Source organism: Lissotriton vulgaris, chromosome 3_2, assembly GCF_964263255.1.
Source record: "Lissotriton vulgaris chromosome 3_2, aLisVul1.2, whole genome shotgun sequence".
NCBI lineage: Eukaryota > Metazoa > Chordata > Amphibia > Caudata > Salamandridae > Lissotriton > Lissotriton vulgaris.
Genome location: NC_141690.1, coordinates 190,474,448 through 190,495,418, shown reverse-complemented (window position 1 = coordinate 190,495,418; position 20,971 = coordinate 190,474,448). Strand labels below are relative to the sequence as shown.

General features: G+C 44.8%; 2 protein-coding genes across 2 annotated transcripts in view; one reads left to right on the top strand and one right to left on the bottom strand.

Moving 5' to 3' along the window:
* Positions 1 to 20,951, bottom strand: part of HAUS3 (HAUS augmin like complex subunit 3) — a 117,647-nt gene extending 96,696 nt beyond the window's left edge. The window contains exon 1 of the mRNA XM_086964202.1: positions 20,839 to 20,951. The gene's annotated coding sequence lies outside the window, so the exon portion shown is untranslated. The remainder of the gene's footprint in view (positions 1 to 20,838) is intronic.
* LOC147725508 (uncharacterized) lies at positions 18,594 to 19,317 on the top strand. Its single transcript, XM_086964543.1, has 2 exons — positions 18,594 to 19,159; positions 19,272 to 19,317. The coding sequence occupies exons 1-2, from the start codon at positions 18,594 to 18,596 to the stop codon at positions 19,315 to 19,317; spliced, it is 612 nt and encodes a 203-aa protein (XP_086820669.1).
* Positions 20,952 to 20,971: the final 20 nt, after the last annotated feature.

The following is a 20,971-nucleotide window of genomic DNA, read 5'->3' as shown; positions in this document are numbered from 1 at the left end:
ACCTTGGCCACAGGTGTGGGTTTTGGAGCCAGTGGCACCAAGGGCACTCCAAGATAGATGGAGTGGCCCTTACCCTATCCTAGAGAAAAAGAGTGAGGTATCCTACTTAGTTGACCAGGGCACAAGCAGGACACCCAAAAGGGTTATCCATGTGAACCGCCTCAAGCTCTACAATGACAGGGCTGACATCACCATGCTGATGGTGAATGATGAGGAACAGGAAGCAGAGAGTGAACCTCTCCCTGATCTCCTCTCCTACAGCCCAAAAGATGGGTAAGTAGATGGAGTTGTCTTTGCAGACACCCTCTCTGCCCAACAGACTGACTGTAAGCAAGTCTTGCAACAGTATGCTAGGCTCTTTTCCCTGACCGCTGGTCTGACAAACTGGTGTACCCATGATATGGACACTGGTGACAGTGCACCTGTCAAAAACATGATCTATCGACAGCCTGCCAAATCAAGGAAAGCATCACAGTTGAAGTCAGCAAGATGATGGAGTTAGGGGTTATTGAACCCTCTGAGAGCCCCTGGGCCAACCAAGTGGTTCTGGCCCCCAAACATCATCCACAGGGTGGAAAGAGAGAAATTAGGTTTTGTGTGGACTATAGAGGGCTCAACTCTGTCACCAAGACAGATGCTCACCCTATCCCAAGAGCAGATTAATTGATAGACAAATTGGGGGCAGACACATTCCTAAGTACCTTTAACTTAACTGCAGGGTACTGGCAGATTGGCATGGCCCCAGGAGCAAAAGAAAAAACAGCATTCTCCACACCAGTTGGGCACTATCAGTTTACTGTCATGCCTTTTGGGTTAAAGAATGCCCCTGCCACCTTCCAGAGGTTGGTGAATCAAGTCCCGACTGGGTTGGAAGCATTTAGTGCAGCTTATCTTGATGATATTGCTATCTTTAGCTCCACCTGGCAGGATCACCTGATCCACTTTGGGAAGGTTTTAAAAGACCTGCAGTCTGCAGGTCTAACTATCACAGCATCCAAATGCCAGATAGGGCAGGGCACTGTGGTGTACTTGGGCCATCTTGTTGGAGGAAGCCAGGTACAGCCCAAGCTCCAGGCCATCCTGGACTGGGCAGCTCCAACAACCCAGACCCAAGTCAGGGCATTCCTTGTCTTGACTGGGTACTACAGGAGGTTTGTGAAGGGATGTGGGTCCATTGTGACCCCCTCACAGAACTCACCTCCAAGAAAATGCCCAAGGTGGTTAACTGGACAGTTAGTTGCCAAAAGGCTTTTGACACCCTGAAAGAAGCAATGTGCTTATCACCAATTATAAAAGCTCCAGATTATGCCAAGCAGTTCATAGTGCAGACTGATGCCTCTGAGCTAGGGATAGGAGCGGTCCTATCCCAGACGAATGATGAAGTCCAAGACCAACCTGTTGCTTTTATAAGGAGAAGGCTTCTCCCCAGGGAGCAGTGTTGGAGTGCCATTGAGTGGGAGGTCTTTGCTGTGGTTTGGCCCCTGAAGAATTTGAGGCCATACTTGTTTGGTACTCACCTCCTGGTTCAAACTGACCACGGATCTCTCAGATGGCTAATGCAAATGAAAGGAGAAAATCCCAAACTGTTGAGGTGGTCCATCTTCCTACAGAGAATGGACTTTGAAGTGGAACACAGACCTGGGACTGCCCATGCCAATGCAGATGAACTTTCCAGGTTCTTCCACTTAGACAATTAAGACTCTCTAGGGCAAAGTTAGCCTCATCATCTTTCGTTTGGTGGGGGAGGGGTGAGAAAGTGCCCTCTTTCTTGCATGGTATACCCCCACTTTTAGCTGAATTGCTGAGGTGCTTTCACTGAGTGTGCCCTGGGCTCCTGCCAATCAGGTACGCAGGACCTGTGTTCCTTCCCTGACCCTGCATTGAAGCCTAAACCCAATTGGCATCTCTGGCCACATGTCAGCCCCTGGTAAATGGTACCATAGGTACCCAGGGCACTGTGACCAGAGAAGGCCCCTAAGGGCTGCAGCACTTATTGTGCTCAGAGGCCATGTGCCGTGATACACACAGGGTGCCTTTCAAGGATGCATGTCTTGGCACAGAACAAAACAGGGCACACATTCCTGTTCGCCATGCCCACAAAACATTGCCCTGGTATACAGTCACCCCTCTAGCTGGGTGCCCTATGCCAATGGTGAGGGTACAGGTGCATAAGCCCTGTACCCCTAGAGTACCCAGGTCCATTCCTGGGCACTGTAAGTGCAGTGCGGCCATTAAGAGTATATGGTGCTGGGAGTTTGTCATTACGAACTCCACAGCACCAGAACGGCTACACTGAAGACTGAGAAGTTTGGTATCAAACTTCTCAGCACATTAAACCCACACTGATGCCAGTGTGGGATTTAATGAAAAAGGCACAACAGAGGGCATCTTAGAGATGCCCCCTGAAACTCGACCAACTCCCAGTGACCTGATTGAGTGGCTGCCACCACCAGACAGGTTTCTGGACCCCTGGGTCGAGAGCTTGCTGTTCTCGGGGGACCTGAAACAATCCACATCCTGGGACGAGGTGTCAAGCCTCTTCCCCCAGGACGGGCAGGGTTCACGAAGGAGACGCTTCAAAGGCATACCGCCTTTGTGAGTCTCTCCAGACCACTAGCTGTACTCAGCAACTGGTTCCCACTGGTTCTACCCCCCACTTTGGGCGGGAGACCCGGAGGGAAAAACAAAGTGAGGAAGAGAGGTGTGCCCACCGCTGCCAACACCACCCCTAAGGTGGGGGAGGCGAGGTGAAGCACAACTTCGAGTCTCCGTCATCTTGTGGATGGGGGGACCCAGCCAACCAGCTCCTGCCCCCCTCCCACTCGAGAGAGGCAGAATAGGGGGGTGTACCCACCCCAGGTAAGGGACCCATTGGTCCCTGACCTTAACCTACCTGTAATGCCCCTAAATTTAGTATTTAGGGGCACCCTGAACCTTCCTTCCTCAGATCCAGCAACAGGGATGTGGAATTCCTATAGCCCGAGGCCCAGGAAATATTGTTTGGGGTCAAGGGCAACAAGTTTTAATGTGTATTTTGTCCTTGGGACAAGTAGGCCCAAGCCCCTGCAGCACAAACCCTTCGGCTGCCAGTTTGCAGTACCACATTAAGGATCAGGGAAGGGTACTGCCTGTGGTTAAGTTAATATTTGTGTGCATGTGTTAATGCTGTTCAAACTTGTATTTATGGTTCATTAATTGAAAGCCTTTATTATTAGGGTGAGCGCTCTAAGTAAATGTACGTTCTGACTGCACTACTGACAGTGGTTCCAGTATGAAAATGTGTGCACACGGTTTCAAAGTTTAGCAACATGAGGCTATGCATGATGCTCACAGAAGGCTCTCTGAATAGATGCAAATATTTGCAGAAGCTTGAAAGCAAGATTAATGTTTCTTTGCTTTCAATTTAAAATGTTCCAAAAAAATGAAAGTAGGGAAAAAACATTTTGCTAACCTACTGTAAAATTTCAGGTACCATTTCTTTGCAGCATCATTTAGTAAAATGTGTTAATGCATGCTAGTATGTCCCAAAAATATTCATATTTGAAAATTTGGGTAACCAGTTTCAATAAGATTATGGGAAACAAAAATAAACAAGCCTTGGGAAAGCTAGTAGGTCTGACATTGGTGGTCATCTTTTTAGTTTTGGCAATGCGTGACTTGTTTTGGCATGGCTTTTGTAAAACCTTATTGATGTGAGAGCGGCCGGGCCCTCACCATTATAACAAACATTGGCAAACGCAAAAATTGTTTTTGGTCTCAAAAAAGCACACACTGCCACATTAGTTACTGGCACTGAACAAAACTACTTTGTTTACCGATATGCTCCTTGTGAAAGAGCAGAATGCGGTCACTCACAGTGAAGCCAGCCGATTCTGAGAGAGAGATTTTTAATAAACACAAAAGGTCATAGTTAACGCCAGACCAAATTAGGAGCCCAATAATTAAAGAAATCTCAAAAGTGCACCTTTGGTATATGGCTTTCGTGAATTCACAAGAATTTACATTAAAGGGCAAGAAATTGTACTTCTACAAAATATTTCTGAACTGCATTTTAGCATGAGCAAATATGCATGTGTAGATTTGCTCATGTGAAAACCTGGATGTTTCAAAGTTCATTTTCCCTCCAACTACTTTTTTCCCCAACTCTGAAAGAAGGTTTACGTCTGCCACTCAGGAGTAAATTTCCCAAATTTCCCAGTATGGGAAAGATTAGAGAAGATTTTTTGAAAACCCTTCAAACATGCAAGTTAGTAGGTTTGCACAGACTCAAAAGGGCATTCCAACCCTGGAACTACTGCTTACCATCATCATCAGTCCCAGTATGTAGATCTCGGAAACGTGGCAACATAAAATGATACTAGTATTCAAACACTATGGTATATGCCCTGGTATAATCAAAGAGGCTATATAAGAGTTCTTATATAATGAGATTGCTGCCATAATTTGTGGCAGCACTACATGGCACCAAAGGGTCAAGTGGATGTTGTTACAGGACAAGTAGATTTATGAAGCAACCTGCCCCAAGGACAAGTAGATATTTTAATAAATTCCACACCCCTGTAGCAACCACAAGAAAAAGGCCAAGGAGCCGTGCAGAACTAACAAGAGGACGACGCCCACTGACTAGGCCCCAGCCCTACAGGCCTGTCTCCCCTCAAACCTGCTCCTGCGAAACCCCAGCGTGTCCAGCAGCCAGCATCCTTAAAAACCCCAGAAGACCTGCCTGCATTCACTTTCCAAGCGGTTTTTCCCATGAACACCAGACATGTTTAAACTGCAGCTTCTGGTACCAGCCAGAAACCACGAATCCAGCACACACTGCACCAGCCAAGCCAGGCCTGTGTTTGAGTGAACAAACAACACGAGGAGGTTCTCCCCCCTCCTCCCCCCCCAGCAATCCTGACCCGCGATCCGGCGACCTCTGACCTGGCTCAAGCCTCCAGACGACGCCTGCAGCTGAAATCCAGAGGACCCCCCCCCCCTACCGCGACCATAGCGGGTAAGAAAATCCGACGTCCATAGGCACCCCTTCACCCGACGCCCCACGGCCTTGTGTGCCTAACCCAGCGGTGCCTAACCTTCCCTCTACATCCAAAATTACCCCTCAAAGTGGTGGTCACTCCTGGAAGATTCTCGTCCCCGAGCCTGCAATGTTTCTTCGTCCCGGAGAATCTCCATTGAAATCAACAGGGCACCCGACCTCAAAACTGCACTCGGCTGCCCTAGCGCCGCTGAGGGTGCCCCCTGTGGTTCTAACTTGGCCCCAGCTTGCCCTGAGCTTAACCCTAGGAGCTTTGCTCCCACAACCATGTGGCCTGCTTGCCAGCAGCCACCAACCGGAGCCCCCCTATTCTCCATAGGATAACATTGGGTCTCAACACTCTGCACCTGACCACCCGAGTGCCGCGGAGGGTGCAACAACAGTGCATCACTGACCCTGGGAGACTCCTGATTCTAACCCCAGAACCCTAACTCAAAAGACCGAATACTTACCTTGAAACCGATAACTCATAGGATAACATTGACACTTTTCTCCCAAAATGTTTCTAAGTGTCAACTTTTGAAACTACACAGATTTCTTAAAAATCAGCCGAATTAGGGGGCGTGGTTACGCGCGGCAGCGTGATGGCCGCGTTTTGCGGTAGCTCCGTTCCCTCCGGCAGAAAACCTCCACCATCAGTAGCGGTCGGTGGTGGCAGTAGTTGCTGGGCAGTGACGATGGGAGGGGCAGGGTGGGAGGGTAGTAATCTATTGATTACATGTAAATGTGATGGCTGCCCTTTTCTGGCTCCTTTAAGAGGGAGAATGATGGAGAGTGACTCCAGTCTATCACCCCCATAGCATAGGGATTAGGACTATAGACAGGACTCCTGCCTTTTATATAGTAGAGTATTTTCGTGTCCCTTTCCTTAGTGTAGGGCTTATGAATCTAAGTTAGGGGATAGATACATAAGTATTAATCATGATTTGCCCATTTGCTAACGTGTTAGGATATTTTCCATGGAGTTACGTATATTGCGGGCCCTGTAGGCCTTAAACGAGACAGACTCCATCTTGCTCTCTGCCTGGTAGCTCGAGAGGCCTTCTAGGTCAAGTGTAATGTTTTAGTTTCAAGCTGTTGTACGCTTGGAGAGAACCGGCTCGGGCTGGCCCTTATCGAAGGAATGTATTTTTCTCCACTCCGAAGACACAACTTCAGGCCGGCCGGCTGGGAACGTGTCCTTGGTACGGGGAGGTACAAGAATTTGGTGGGCGGCAAGTTGCTGGCCGTAGCTTTCCATGAAGGAACAGGCTTTGATATTAGCGAAGGTGTTAGTTAGTCGTCAGTCAGTCCGTAGGCGGCATCTAGCCGTTAGCATCTTTGCCATTAATTATTCCATGGCGGACAGTCGCCATCTTTGAAGTCCGAGAAAGATTTAAGATCGAAACTCTCTGAGAAAGACTGAAGGAGTATTAGCGCGGAGCGCACTGAAACAGAGAGAGAGAGAGGCGGTAGTTAATAACCAGCGAGGTTCCGGTGGCCTGGAGGGAAGCAGACGAGGTTGAGCCTAGCGGTGCAGACGTGTACTTGTGACGGCTGGGGTGTGACTGCGAGGCGAGCCAGGACACAGAGACGAGAAGGGAACCTAGATGACTGCCGAGTCCCGACTTCACGTTAACAAGGTGACCTCCGCCCTTTCCTTAATAAGCGCGCATTCTAACCTTTACCTTTTCTTTGCAGAAATTATGTTGCATAGTATTTTGATGTATGTTTATTGTCAATAAATACCCTAGTTCTTAGTGAACTAAAGCGTGCCTGGTATTCTTGTTCAATCCTGGTAAACAGTACTCCTAGGCGATTTCCATTTTATATGAATGGACGAGTAATCCCACTCAGGTAAGAGGTGATCACATAAATAGGGAATAACGTGGACCTTCGATGCCGAGGATAGTAGGCACATTAAACTATTTGGAAACCATACCAAATCTTATTATTATAGTTTTATCCCAAGTAGACAAAGGAGAAATTGTTCCGATAAGTGCTCATAGGAATGTGGTCGTCGTTGATATGCGGCGTTAGTGAGAACGTTGGGTAGGATTACCAGCGTGTATACCCACAGGATTGTGGCTTGCATAAGTGAGAGCGTCAGGGGGGATGACTGGCGTGTACGTTTGCCGGATTGCGAACCGTTTGGAAAGGAGAGCATCGGGTTCTGCAGGCCCATGTGTAGACGCACCGGATTGTGTGTCATATCTGCCCTAGGGTAGATCAGTCTGGGTCGGAGTGGCCGCGAGACTAACTGATGTGAATAAGATGTTATAGAAAATCCATGCATGTGTATTGCTATTTCCCCATCCTTAGGTACGATCTGTATATACATATATCTATCCATAACCATTGTGAATACGTCCTAAGAAGGGAGGTGAGTACGTTTTGGCTGGGTTATCGGGGCCCCTAGGGGCTGATCCCATCTAAGCGGAAAATCCGGCCAATACATCTGGCGTCACGAACTGTTTACGAAGCCTGTGTGCACTGTATTGTTTTGATCTTGTTGGTTTGCGCTCGGCTCGTACTTTTAATATTTTGTATATAATTGTGTATATAATTTTTGTGTGTCAATATGTTTGCGAAAAAATCATCGTCGGTTTTCAAGTTACCGATTCAGATTCCCGGCTGGGAGTGTACGCCTTATGAGGCTTTGGCTCGTGAATGGGCTGATTCTACTGGTTTGAGTGAAAATTGGTCTTCTTGTTTGGAGCAGGCGGAGCCTGCCGATGTGGTATCGTGCTTACAGAAAGCGCCAGTAGTGAAGGGTGATGAGCTTCCTATTTTAGGACGCAGAGGTTGGATTGTTCTTAATGCGTACAGGATACTCCATGAGAGATTTGTTCTGCTACAAAGACAATTTAAGGACATGGAAGGACAGTGTGTTGAGTTGCAAAATGCGCATACTCTTTTGCGTTGTCAAAATAAATTGCTTGCCGACAAACTTGAAACATATCAGACCATAGCCGAAAGAGCTGCGGTCCGCATTGCACGATATAAGTACAAACACCGTAGTGGTCGTGTATCGTCACGGAAAGTGCGTCTGGTTGTAGCAAAAGCCGGAATGGATTGGAACCCTGATGAGTGGGATGGTAATATCTGGGATTCAAATGCTTCGGACTCCTCGGCTGAGGAGGGTGATAAGCGCAAATCTTCTCACTCCGGACGTGACTGTAAATCTGCTTCTTATAGTTGATACGGTTCCTCATAGCGACCGTGCACGTTCTTTCCATTTGGATGACGTATCTTGCCCCGATTATTCTTCTAAATCTAAGATGCGGGCTTCCTCGGAAGCTCTTCCTGAGGTTTCTGCTCACCCTGTGTTTCGACGCAAATTACAACAAGCCCCTGGTAATCCAGCTGGTATTGCTTTGGATTGTATTGAGGATTTTACACAACAGGAGGTTAGTGACATTTTACAACGATTTCGACAACGGCCTGGTGAGGCCTTGCTTACCTGGATGGTGCGCCTTTATGAACTCGGCGCTGCCGGTATTTTTCTTGATGCTGTTGATTGCTTACGTTTTTGTTCTTTGAGTTCTGATTCTACTATTCAAGATCATTTTCGGAACTATAACGGTGCTGGTCAAATTACTTTGCTCCAGCTTGCATCCGACGGCTGTAACAATAAATATCCTACTGAATCTGACTGGCCTGTTAATGATAAACCATGGTACACTTTGCGCGATGCGTCGCAACGTTTGAAGGAGGAAGTCATGAAAACTGCTATTTTTCTTAGCACTTCTGACAGATTGTTGGATGGTCTTTTAACATCTTCTGTGCGCAATCAAATTATCCGTTCTTCGCCTGTTGCTTACAAGCAGGTTATGATGACTTTGTTGATTAATCAAACTGGCAATCCTTTGTCTGCGGTGCTTGAGTCTGTTCGTCAGCTTGGTGAGCTGGGTGAGTGGTTTAAACCTGAAAGACAATCTCGACCTGAGGGTCGTACTGGTGGGGACTATAAGTTCTCTAGACGTGATATGTTTCTTGCTCTTATTGCTGATGGTGTCAAAAGGGAGGACATTGACGGTGAGCCTAATAATCGCTTATGGGACATGTTTCGTAAGCGTGGTTTGGATCGGAAGGAGGGTGCCCGTCGTGTGCGAAAGAATGAGTATGACCGTGGTTCGGATGACAGTGGTGATGAGAGACGACGTGTGAATTCTGATCGCCGTGATGGTCGGCGCTGTGAACGTGATGTATCCCCTCATCGTAATGGCGAGAGAGGGAGAGAGGATGAACGTGAAAGGGGGAGAGATGATCGTGTTTCCAATAGACATAGAGAGGAGAGGAGTTATTCCCCTGAGATGAGAAGAAGGGAGGATCGTAACAGACTTTCTGACCGCAATTCGCAATTTTTTTAACATGACACTAATCCGTTTCGTACTGGAGACGGATATGAACAAGACATTTTGATACCGAAGAAAACTGAGGGCATTTATCCTGATTTGTCTTGGTTGACAGAACGCGGGAAAAATGACTAGGAAATAGGTCAAGCTCCGGTACACAAGTGGGCTCACAGAGACAACAGACCCTATGTAGATATTGAGATTTTTTTGGAAACATCGTAATATCCAAAGGGCCCGAGCATTAGTTGATACTGGGGCAGAGGCCACTTTAATTCACGGTAAATCAAAGAAATTTAAAGGACAGTTTTTCACGATTACTGGTCTGGGTGGTAAAGAAACACCCGCAGTTCAGACTGCACTTGAAATTAAAATTGGTAGGATTCCTCGTAGAGAATACTCTGTGTTGGTTGTACCACTTTTGGAATTTATAATTGGAATTGACATTTTGATAGGAATGACTTTGCATTTGGATGATGGTTGTTATCAATTTGGAACTAGACAATACATTTCGACCAGACCCGTACGGGTTGGCCGTTTGCGAATGCCCCCTATTAAAATTCCTTTAGCCACGAAAGTGGTTTCTCAGAAGCAATATCGTATCCCAGGTGGTCATGAAGAAATTACTGCTACAATTCAGGATTTGGTTGACGCAGGAGTTATAACTCCGGTCACATCTGCTTGGAATAACCCTGTCTGGCCCGTGCGCAAAAGTGATAATTCTTGGCGCATGACTGTTGATTATTGAGAATTGAATAAACACACACCTAAATTAACTGTTGCAGTACCAGATATGGTTACTTTGATTCAGAGAATTCAAAAGCATCCAGGTACATGGTATGCTTCTATTGATATTGCTAATGCTTTCTTTTCAATTCCGATTGCCCCCGAGTGTCAGGAACAATTCAGTTTTACGTGGAATGGACATCAAATGACGTTCCGGAGTCTTCCTCAAGGCTATGTACACAGTCCTACGATCTGTCACCGGCTGGTGGCAGAGCATTTGTCTGAAGTACCCACGAATCCACAAGTTCAGGTGTGTCATTATATTGACGACATATTGATTCAAGGTGAAACGCAAGACCAGGTACAGTCACATTTAGATCAAATCCTTGACTGTTTGCGAGCAAAAGGTTGGGAAATTAATCCTGATAAGTTACAAGGTCCTTCCCAAAATGTGAAATTTTTAGGAATTAATTGGCATGAAGGTCACAGAGAGGTGATCCCACAGGTGAAGCGAAAAATCCTTGATTTTGCAGTCCCGAGGAACAGGAGAGAGGCTCAATGTTTCATTGGTTTGTTTGGCTTTTGGCGCCAGCATATTCCCCATCTAAGTCAGATTTTAGCTCCATTACATCGAGTCACTCGTAAGAAGAATGCGTTTGAATGGGGTGAGTCTCAACAGAATGCTTTTCATTTGGCAAAAGAAGCTATTCAATATGCTTTGGATTTGTGGCCGGTGGGTGAAGGTGATGTGGACTTGAATGTGTCCGTGGATGGTCTGTATGCCAATTGGAGTCTGTGGCAAAAGCAGGGCAGACAGAAAGTGCCATTGGGTTTTTGGGCTAAAAAGTTACCTGAGGTTGGTGAGCGTTACTCACCCTTTGAGAAACAATTACTTGCTTGTTATTGGGCTCTGGTGAATACCGAGCAACTGACCCTAGGCCATGCTGTGATTTTGAGGCCTGAAATTCCCATTATGCAGTGGGTTTTGAGTTCACCGAAATCCCATCAAATTGGACATGCTCAAGAGGCGAGTGTGATTAAATGGAAATGGTACATTCAAGACAGGGCACGTGTGGGTCCGAAAGGTGTGGCGGTTTTACATGAGCGAGTGGCGCAGGCGCCCTCCAGTGAGACTGAAAGCGATTGTTCCGTACCCGTAGTGCATGAGTCTCCTGTTAAGTGGGGTGAATCATTTGATGATCTGTCCGCGGAGGATAGAAAACATGTGTGGTTTACGGATGGTTCGGCGAAGTTCATCGGTGAGAAACAACATTGGAAGGATGTTTCCTATAACCCAATTACGCAGAAGTTATTGAGTACAACTGGTGAGGGTAAGAGTAGTCAGTATGCTGAACTCTATGCTGTTTACCAGGTTTTGAAACAGGAATTGCCTGGCACATGTCATATTTTCACTGATTCCTGGTCCACTGCGAATGGACTGGCGGTATGGTTACCAACATGGCATTCTCATAATTGGAAATTGCATTCAAAAGAATTGTGGGGAAGAGAATTATGGCAAGAAATTTGGGAGTTGCTCCCGCAGAGTACTGTAACAATCTTTCACGTGGATGCTCACACTCCAATTGATTCCCTTGATAAATTCTTTCATAACATTGCAGATGAGAAATCTAAAATTGCTGAGGCAGTGGTGGACATGCAAGATTCTGATTTGGCGGGATTGGCGAAGTGGGCCCACCAGAAAGCGGGACATTTTGGAGAAAAGGCCACTAGCAGGTGGGCTGCCGATAGGGGAATTCATATTCCTTTTTCTTTAATTAAAGATGTCATTCTACATTGTCCCATTTGCCAGCATTCTAGAAAAAAGGAGGTGCCTCAAATTGTTCGAGGCCATTTACACCGAGGAAAATTGCCCGCTCAAATTTGGCAGATTGACTATATTGGTCCGCTCCCTATGAGCAGGAATTGTCAGTATATTTGTACAGTTGTTGATACTTATAGTGGCCTTCTGGTTGCTTTCCTTTGCAAGAATGCTACCCAAGTGAATACCATTAAAACCCTGGAGCTGCTTATTCTGTACTATGGTGTCCCTTTCCAAATTCAATCAGACAATGCATCCCACTTTCGTGGAAGATTAGTACAGGAATTCTGTGTGGAAAATAACATTGATTGGGTGTTTCACATTCCATATTATCCACAAGCTTCGGGTTTGATTGAGAGAATGAATGGTTTACTAAAAGAACAATTACGTAAATTGACAGATGATCGATACAAGAACTGGAAGGACGTGTTGTTTCAAGCATTATTGATTTTAAATAATCGCCCTTTGTTACATGCTGAATCTCCTTTGATGCGTTTGTTTCCTCCAAATGTGGATGTAAAGCCTAATTCCTTGTCCAACACTGTCATGTATTGGGAAATTACCCCCGGGGCTTTGGCTCCATGTAGAGCGACCCCAGGTTCCGCAGGCCTAGACCTGCATGCTTTAAATGATGCAAATTTACATGGAAGAGACCGGATCATTGTTGAAACTGGCATTGGTGTCTGTATACCTGCCGGTAGTTTTGGATTAATTGCCCCCAGATCAGGCCTAGCCCTGAAAGGCATTCAAGTGCTCGGAGGAGTGATTGACAGTGACTATCAGGGAGAGATCAAGGTTCTCTTGCTTAATAGCAGTGAGACTGATTTATTGATTAAAAAGTCTGACCGTGTTGCTCAGTTATTGATTATGCCGGTCTTCAGTGGTGAACTCAAGAAAGGCTCTGCCCCAACGTTGCTAACTGTGCGAGGACCAAAAGGCTTCGGATCATCTGATCTTCCTGGAGCTAAAATATGGGTGGAATCGCCTAAAAATCCTCCTGAACAGGCTGATGTTATTGCAACCGGTCATGACAACACCGTTTTGGTGATGAAGCCAGGGAAAGATGGCTGGGAAGCTGTCCCGGCTGATAAATGTTACTTACGAGAATGATTAAGGCCTGTATTTGTATTCTTTCAGATCATTCTCTGGACTGCTGCTGCAGGATGTGTCGGCGTTGGACTCCTTTTGGCCTGCTACGCCGGGAGAGGAGAGGATTCACCGACGTCGGTTGATGGAAGCATCCGAATTCCGCGTGGATGACATCTGCTAACTTTTGGATGACACTCGCAAAGAGAGTGACAAACTCTCCACATTTCTGTCTTACACCGATGAGGTCTGTGACTGACATTTTGGCGACCTGTTTGGTTGCCGTCCCTGCTTCTATCGAGACTTTACGACACATTTTTAATATCTCAAATGCCCGACCAAATGTTATTCTGGGTGATTTTGCGGCCCATGAATTTTGTCCCTTATGTACTGCTCTTCCAGACCTCGATATCCCTATTCATTCCCGGATTACTACTTTTAACATTACCCCCGGAGACTTATGTTTTATGATGACATGTGATCCAAAAGCTATCACCGAATGTATTAGGCTAAAGATACAAGCTGCTACTTCTTTTTCAGCTCATCAACGATTGCTGTGTTTGAAGAGACTTCCGAATTCGTGTCTCTCTGTTAAAAATAACATGACATGTAAACGTTTATTAGTTGCCCCTAGTTATTATCGTTCTATGTTATTGCCATCTGGATGGCTCCTTTCTTGCGGGAATTCATCTTGGCCCTATATTCCTGCAAATATTTCTGGTGGCCCATGTGCCATCACTAGATTGAGTCTATTAATGTTTTCCTCACATCCTAATTCACATTCCCGTATGGTACGTGATTCAATGTCATTGCATGAGGACTGTGATTCCTCTGTCCATCTTTACTCTAAATCGGAATATCTTGGTTTAGCTTTTTCTATTATTGGAGTCCCTGCATTGGCCGTTTACAATGCAAAAACAATCGGCAAGATGGCCTGTTGGATGGTTAAGTCCATCAATCAAACATCTACTGTTTTATCTGATCTGTTATTAGATGCCCAAGGCGAACGTAGAGCTATTTTACAGAATCGCGCTGCTATTGATTATCTTTTGCTAAAACATGGACATGAATGTTCTGATTTTGAAGGTCTATGCTGTTTTAATTTGTCCGACCATTCTAAATCAATCCAAGCCCATATTGACAAACTACACGACTTGACTGCAGAAATTAGACAACACATAGACCAGGGTTTCTTTGACTGGCTCTTTAATTGGTTACCTGACCTACATTCTTTGCGACAGATTTTAGGGGGGGTTATCATTGTCATTTGTGTTTTAATAGCTATTTGTTGCTTTATTCAGTGTATTCCTTCTCTGCTTCAAATTTGTAGACTTAGCAAGAGGCATAGATCAGTTAATTTTGTTTCCTATTATTCTTCTACTGATGTGAGTTCTATTTAGTTTGTGGTTTGTAGACTGGAGTCAAGGGGTGTAATGTGATGGCTGCCCTTTTCTGGCTCCTTTAAGAGGGAGAATGATGGAGAGTGACTCCAGTCTATCACCCCCATAGCATAGGGATTAGGACTATAGAAAGGACTCCTGCCTTTTATATAGTAGAGTATTTTCGGGTCCCTTTCCTTAGTGTAGGGCTTATGAATCTAAGTTAGGGGATAGATACATAAGTATTAATCATGATTTGCCCATTTGCTAACGTGTTAGGATATTTTCCATGGAGTTACGTATATTGCGGGCCCTGTAGGCCTTAAACGAGACAGACTCCATCTTGCTCTCTGCCTGGTAGCTCGAGAGGCCTTCTAGGTCAAGTGTAATGTTTTAGTTTCAAGCTGTTGTTCGCTTGGAGAGAACCGGCTCGGGCTGGCCCTTATCGAAGGAATGTATTTTTCTCCACTCCGAAGACACAACTTCAGGCCGGCCGGCTGGGAACGTGTCCTTGGTACGGGGAGGTACAAGAATTTGGTGGGCGGCAGGTTGCTGGCCGTAGCTTTCCATGAAGGAACAGGCTTTGATATTAGCGAAGGTGTTAGTTAGTCGTCAGTCAGTCCGTAGGCGGCATCTAGCCGTTAGCATCTTTGCCATTAATTATTCCATGGCGGACAGTCGCCATCTTTGAAGTCCGAGAAAGATTTAAGATCGAAACTCTCTGAGAAAGACTGAAGGAGTATTAGCGCGGAGCGCACTGAAACAGAGAGAGAGAGAGACGGTAGTTAATAACCAGCGAGGTTCCGGTGGCCTGGAGGGAAGCAGACGAGGTTGAGCCTAGCGGTGCAGACGTGTACTTGTGACGGCTGGGGTGTGACTGCGAGGCGAGCCAGGACACAGAGACGAGAAGGGAACCTAGATGACTGCCGAGTCCCGACTTCACGTTAACAAGGTGACCTCCGCCCTTTCCTTAATAAGCGCGCATTCTAACCTTTACCTTTTCTTTGCAGAAATTATGTTGCATAGTATTTTGATGTATGTTTATTGTCAATAAATACCCTAGTTCTTAGTGAACTAAAGCGTGCCTGGTATTCTTGTTCAATCCTGGTAAACAGTACTCCTAGGCGATTTCCATTTTATATGAATGGACGAGTAATCCCACTCAGGTAAGAGGTGATCACATAAATAGGGAATAACGTGGACCTTCGATGCCGAGGATAGTAGGCACATTAAACTATTTGGAAACCATACCAAATCTTATTATTATAGTTTTATCCCAAGTAGACAAAGGAGAAATTGTTCCGATAAGTGCTCATAGGAATGTGGTCGTCGTTGATATGCGGCGTTAGTGAGAACGTTGGGTAGGATTACCAGCGTGTATACCCACAGGATTGTGGCTTGCATAAGTGAGAGCGTCAGGGGGGATGACTGGCGTGCAGGTTTGCCGGATTGCGAACCGTTTGGAAAGGAGAGCATCGGGTTCTGCAGGCCCATGTGTAGACGCACCGGATTGTGTGTCATATCTGCCCTAGGGTAGATCAGTCTGGGTCGGAGTGGCCGCGAGACTAACTGATGTGAATAAGATGTTATAGAAAATCCATGCATGTGTATTGCCATTTCCCCATCCTTAGGTACGATCTGTATATACATATATCTATCCATAACCATTGTGAATACGTCCTAAGAAGGGAGGTGAGTACGTTTTGGCTGGGTTATCGGGCCCCTAGGGGCTGATCCCATCTAAGCGGAAAATCCGGCCAATACAGTAAGTTAACATATAAAAAAAATAAAACGAATTTTGGGGATGCAGTGCGTGCAACGAAATTAGTTTTATTTATCCGGGACGTGATACTGCAAAATGCCAGGAACTCAAGTATGAAAATTCAACTGTAACCTTCTTCCCGTATATCACGTAGGCCGTGCAGAGTCAACGGAGGTCGTTCTTAGCAGTCAAAAAGACTTTGAGACACAAAGGGGTGAAATACACTATGCTCTTCCCTGCCAAACTAAGGATAGAGGCGAATGGAAAGACTTGGTTCTTCGACCATCCAGAGGCGGTGGTGGACTGGCTAGAGGGTTGCCAGGGAGCACAACCCACGCTGAGCCCTGTGATGATTGCCATCTCTTGTTATGTCAGACCAAAGATTGTCTAAACACGCCCCCCAGTCTGAAAAGGACGGGGCTTAGATCCAAAGAAGAACCATTTGTATGTAAGCCCTGTCCTTTTCAGACTGGGGGGCGTGTTTTTGACTGTTGTTTACAGCCTAGAAAGAAAGTCAAAAACACCCGCTCCAGTCTGAAAAGGTCGGGGCTTACAGGCAAGTGGAGAGAGCTCGAGCGCTTGTTTTTTGGTGTGCCCGGGCCAATTTTTTTTTTTTTTCGATCCCAATCCAACCCTATTCCTAATGATGAGTTCTCCAAAGGCGCTCTGGTTGTTTTATTATCGCAATGAAACCTGCATGCTCCGTTCGAGTTAATGAGTCGAGTGCTGTCTGACTCTTCTCGGTGCTGACCCGGGCCTAGCATGAATTGTTTATTAGCTTTTCCTGGACCTGAGGCTCCTGCTCTGAGAGGGCCAGCCTCCTGATATCGAGTCTTCTCCTTTGTCTGGTCTCTCTCTTTTCCACTGAAAGGCCTGTCAGCATGGTAATGTACTCTGTGCGGGCAGATAGAAATGCACCAAAGCCAATAATGCAATGACTAGCCCTGCACTCTATCATCATTCTGACAGCACGCGCTCTTCTGCCTCCTGTGTGGTGTTGCTGTCGCTCGCCGCACGCAAGCCAGCAATTAAGCAAACATGCTGTTGTGAGTCTAGTTGTTTATACTGTAATCACTTCCTATTGGTTGTTAGGCATGCGCACATTAGGGAATGTCCAGCAGGTATATAACTGACGTCATAGCCTGATGTCAGAGACACTGTGAATCTGCGCAGTCACCTCTCCTCGCACAAGCTCTTTGGCTTGTTAAATAAAATTCGTAAAATTCATTCTTTTCTTCTGGGAGTTCTACCTTATACGATTATCACAACATATGGCGACGAGGTACGGGATCGATTTTATCTAGAGCTTGTGGAGGAATTTCTTCAGGATCACTATTCTTCGTTTCGAGGCAGGTATTTCTTGTTCTTTCTTCAAAAGAAGCAGTTCTTGATGGTAATTTTCGCTTCTTTTTCGTGTTTTGAGTTCATGGACAGAAATCGACGTGTCTTCATAAATCTGCATTCCGGGTTTCATTGAAGGAGCGCGTCGGAGCGGAGTGGCTGTCGAAAGAAAAATTTCAGGCAAGTGCGGATATTCGTGTGTTAAGTGGAAACGAGTGGCAGTCTGTGAATATTATTATATGTTTTGCAGCGTAGCTGTGGTAAATCAGCCGTTGGATGAGTCAGTCGTGAGGCAGATGCAATTGTCACCGTTATAGAAGTTCGTTGGCAACCTGGTAACTGTCAACTGTCAAATACAGCTGACGTAGTAGCGTCACCACAGCCACTGTTGTGTCTCCATCAGTCAAAGTTGACGAGCAGCATGAGTACGTCATCACGCTCAGAGTAAGTGCGTGACGCCATTTTGAAGCGACTTGTTCATCAGTTTCATCGGAAAAAAAAAACCACAATCTTCGTAATGGTTACTCGTTGTTTCTAATTCTTGTTAATTATAAGCCAGAAACTGAAAGAAAACTAAAAGGTAAACAATATATCGGCATTCACATAGGAAGTGCTCTTGATTCGAGAAATCTTTGGTGGTGTGCTTTTAAATGCATTTTACTTCAATATCATAGGTGCATGCAAGGAATGCTAGTTAGTTTCTTTCACTAAAGATCCATTTTTTTATTCTCTACATTGTTCATTGTATCTGTCAGCAGCACATATCGTTGTGCATAATTTTCAGCTAATTCATTTCAAAGTGAACAAAGTGTCGCATTTCTAGCGCTTAGCAGAAAAGAAGGTAAACGTTTTAAGTTGTTTAGTAAAGAGGGTGTAAACGGTCAGAGCTCTTTGTTGAATGAGTGAAATTAGATGTTTTCTTTGTAACTTGTCAATTTCAAAGTGATATCTTTTTTCCTTTCCTTTCAAATGGAGTACATTTCAAGTACAGTTGATACAGTATTATATTTAGAGGTTTCCATTCAATTTAATTCCAATTGATACAAAATTCGGCATCACAATTGATATCAGAATTAAAAGAGAGGCAAGGGAAGAAATTCAAGTCATGTCCAGTGAAAGTGTTTTCAATGCTCCAGCACATTTTCTCGAAGTTCCAGGTAAACCGGTGACGAAATGGAAAATATGGTACAAGGCTTTCGAAAATTATTTGGTTGCGATTAATGGTAAGAAATTTGACGCCGAACGGAAGAAAGCTATTCTTTATGGACTTTTAGGAGTCGAGGGCCAGGAAATTTTTGAAAGCCTACCAGAATATGAACCTGTTCCGGGACAGTTCATTCCCCTGGATGAATTTCAGGAGGCAGTAAAAAGGTTAGAAAAACAATTCGACGAAGAAGAGAACATAATGGTGGGCAGACATCGATTTGCATTAAGGAAACAATTAGAATCAGAAAATGTGGAGGGATATATTGGGAGTCTAAGAGTGTTAGCCACTAAGTGCGATTTTGGTGACATGGCAGATATGTACATTCGTGACCAATTTGTGTTTCATTGCTTTGAGCGTAAAATTCAGGAACGATTACTGGCCTGTAAAAAACCTACATTGACTGAAGTGGTAGATATTGCCAAGGGCATTGAAAGGTCATTAGAAGGCAGAAAAGAATTAGCAAAGAAAAATGAAGAATCTTGTTCTAGTGTGTCTTATGTAAACGACAGAAGGCAAAAGGAATATAGTAACGAAAAATCCTACAGTTCTAACTATAATCCTAATTCTTCCCCTATCGTATGTTTCAGATGTGGTTCCCTTAACCATAAAGCTGATTCCATAAGTTGTCCAGCAAGTAAGAAAAGATGTACTAGCTGCCTAAAGGTAGGACATTTCGCAAGTGTTTGTGGAAAATTTGACCAAAAGCACAACGGAAGAACAAACGTTAATGTAATAGAAGATTTTGATGAGAATATGTGTGCCAACATTGTTATATAACCTTTCCAGGGTGTTAGATTAGTATGTCAATCCCCTCTATTCTTTTCCAACAGATACCAGTTATGAATTATCTACCGTATAAGTAAGTCAGTTAAGATCTTCATCAGATATAGTGTAGGATATGTTTCAAGCAGAAGATAGTAAGCATTCGGGCAGATATTAAGTACAGCAGTTCAGAAGAACTTATAAGAAGTTTTTCTTATGAAAGTTTTCCTTTTTGATAAATTTGTCCATTAGACTAATGTATTCATTTTAAACATAGATGTTCTATTCTGGGCCAAGGAAGAAAACTTTGTGGAAATGGATACCGGACTACTGCTCAAGGAATGTTTCCTGTTTAAACCATCTTCCAAGTGTCCCAAGAAGTTAACACATTAAAGAATGGCTACGTTATAGACTGTGTCTTTTTTTAGGCTCGGTTGCTGCACCCTAAATACTCTTGTGGCCTTGAGACCCCATACATCCTTCAAAAACGAAGAAGTTATTGGAAGAATGCAGAGCTCCTCACGGACAATATTTTACAAGTGTTGGCTCCTTTGCCACTACACAAAAGACAGTATACGTGAAACTAGCATTGTTGTTTATGATGTAAGGGGGGGGATGTCTGTCATGTTGCCACTTATAAATTAATTAGATCTCCTCAAATAGTTTGGGGGACCCAAACTAAATCAGTCAGTTTTAGTATAACTCTTTTTTAGGGTCACATCTGTAGAACCCCTTCCCCCCCCCCCTTTTCCTAAACCTTGCTTTATAGTACCTGGTGCATTTTATATTAACCTTACCCTTACTATGTAATGTTATTTTTCCTTAGGTGCTTAGAGCGGTATGATTTTCTTATTATAACATTCCCCTTGTTTCTCCTTAAGTTTCTCTGATGTGCTTAAAGGAGTGGTAGAAGCTTACAATGTTCATCTTTCATACTAGTTTACCTATGCACTTTGGTTCATGATTTTATATATTTATTTCTCCCATAAAAGGGAGATGTTGTGGGTCTAGTTGTTTATACTGTAATCACTTCCTATTGGTTGTTAGGCACGCACACATTAGGGAATGTCCAGCAGGTATATAACTGACGTCATAGCCTGATGTCAGAGACACCGTGACTCTGCGTAGTCACCTCTCCTCGCACAAGCTCTTTCACTTGTTAAAAAAAAATCGTAAAATTCATTATTTTCTTCTGGGAGTTCTTCCTTATACGATTATCACAACACATGCGTTCACGCCACGCAAAAGCTTTTTTAATACATCGCGTCATTTTGAAGCTACGTTGGCAAACAGTTTTTTGGCAAGTTCAGAGAACTAGATGTAAACAACGGATATCATGATGAATCTGAAATGTTGAATGGCAAATGCCAAAATCACCTACTGTAAACCATCAGTCTGCCGGCTGTCTGGGACTCGAACCGCAGATCCTCAATGGAGAGCAGCTCTCTCACCTTTTCATATAACGGAAGCCGGTGGATTCCTCTAGCAAAAGTCGACGCACATCCGGGAGCGCC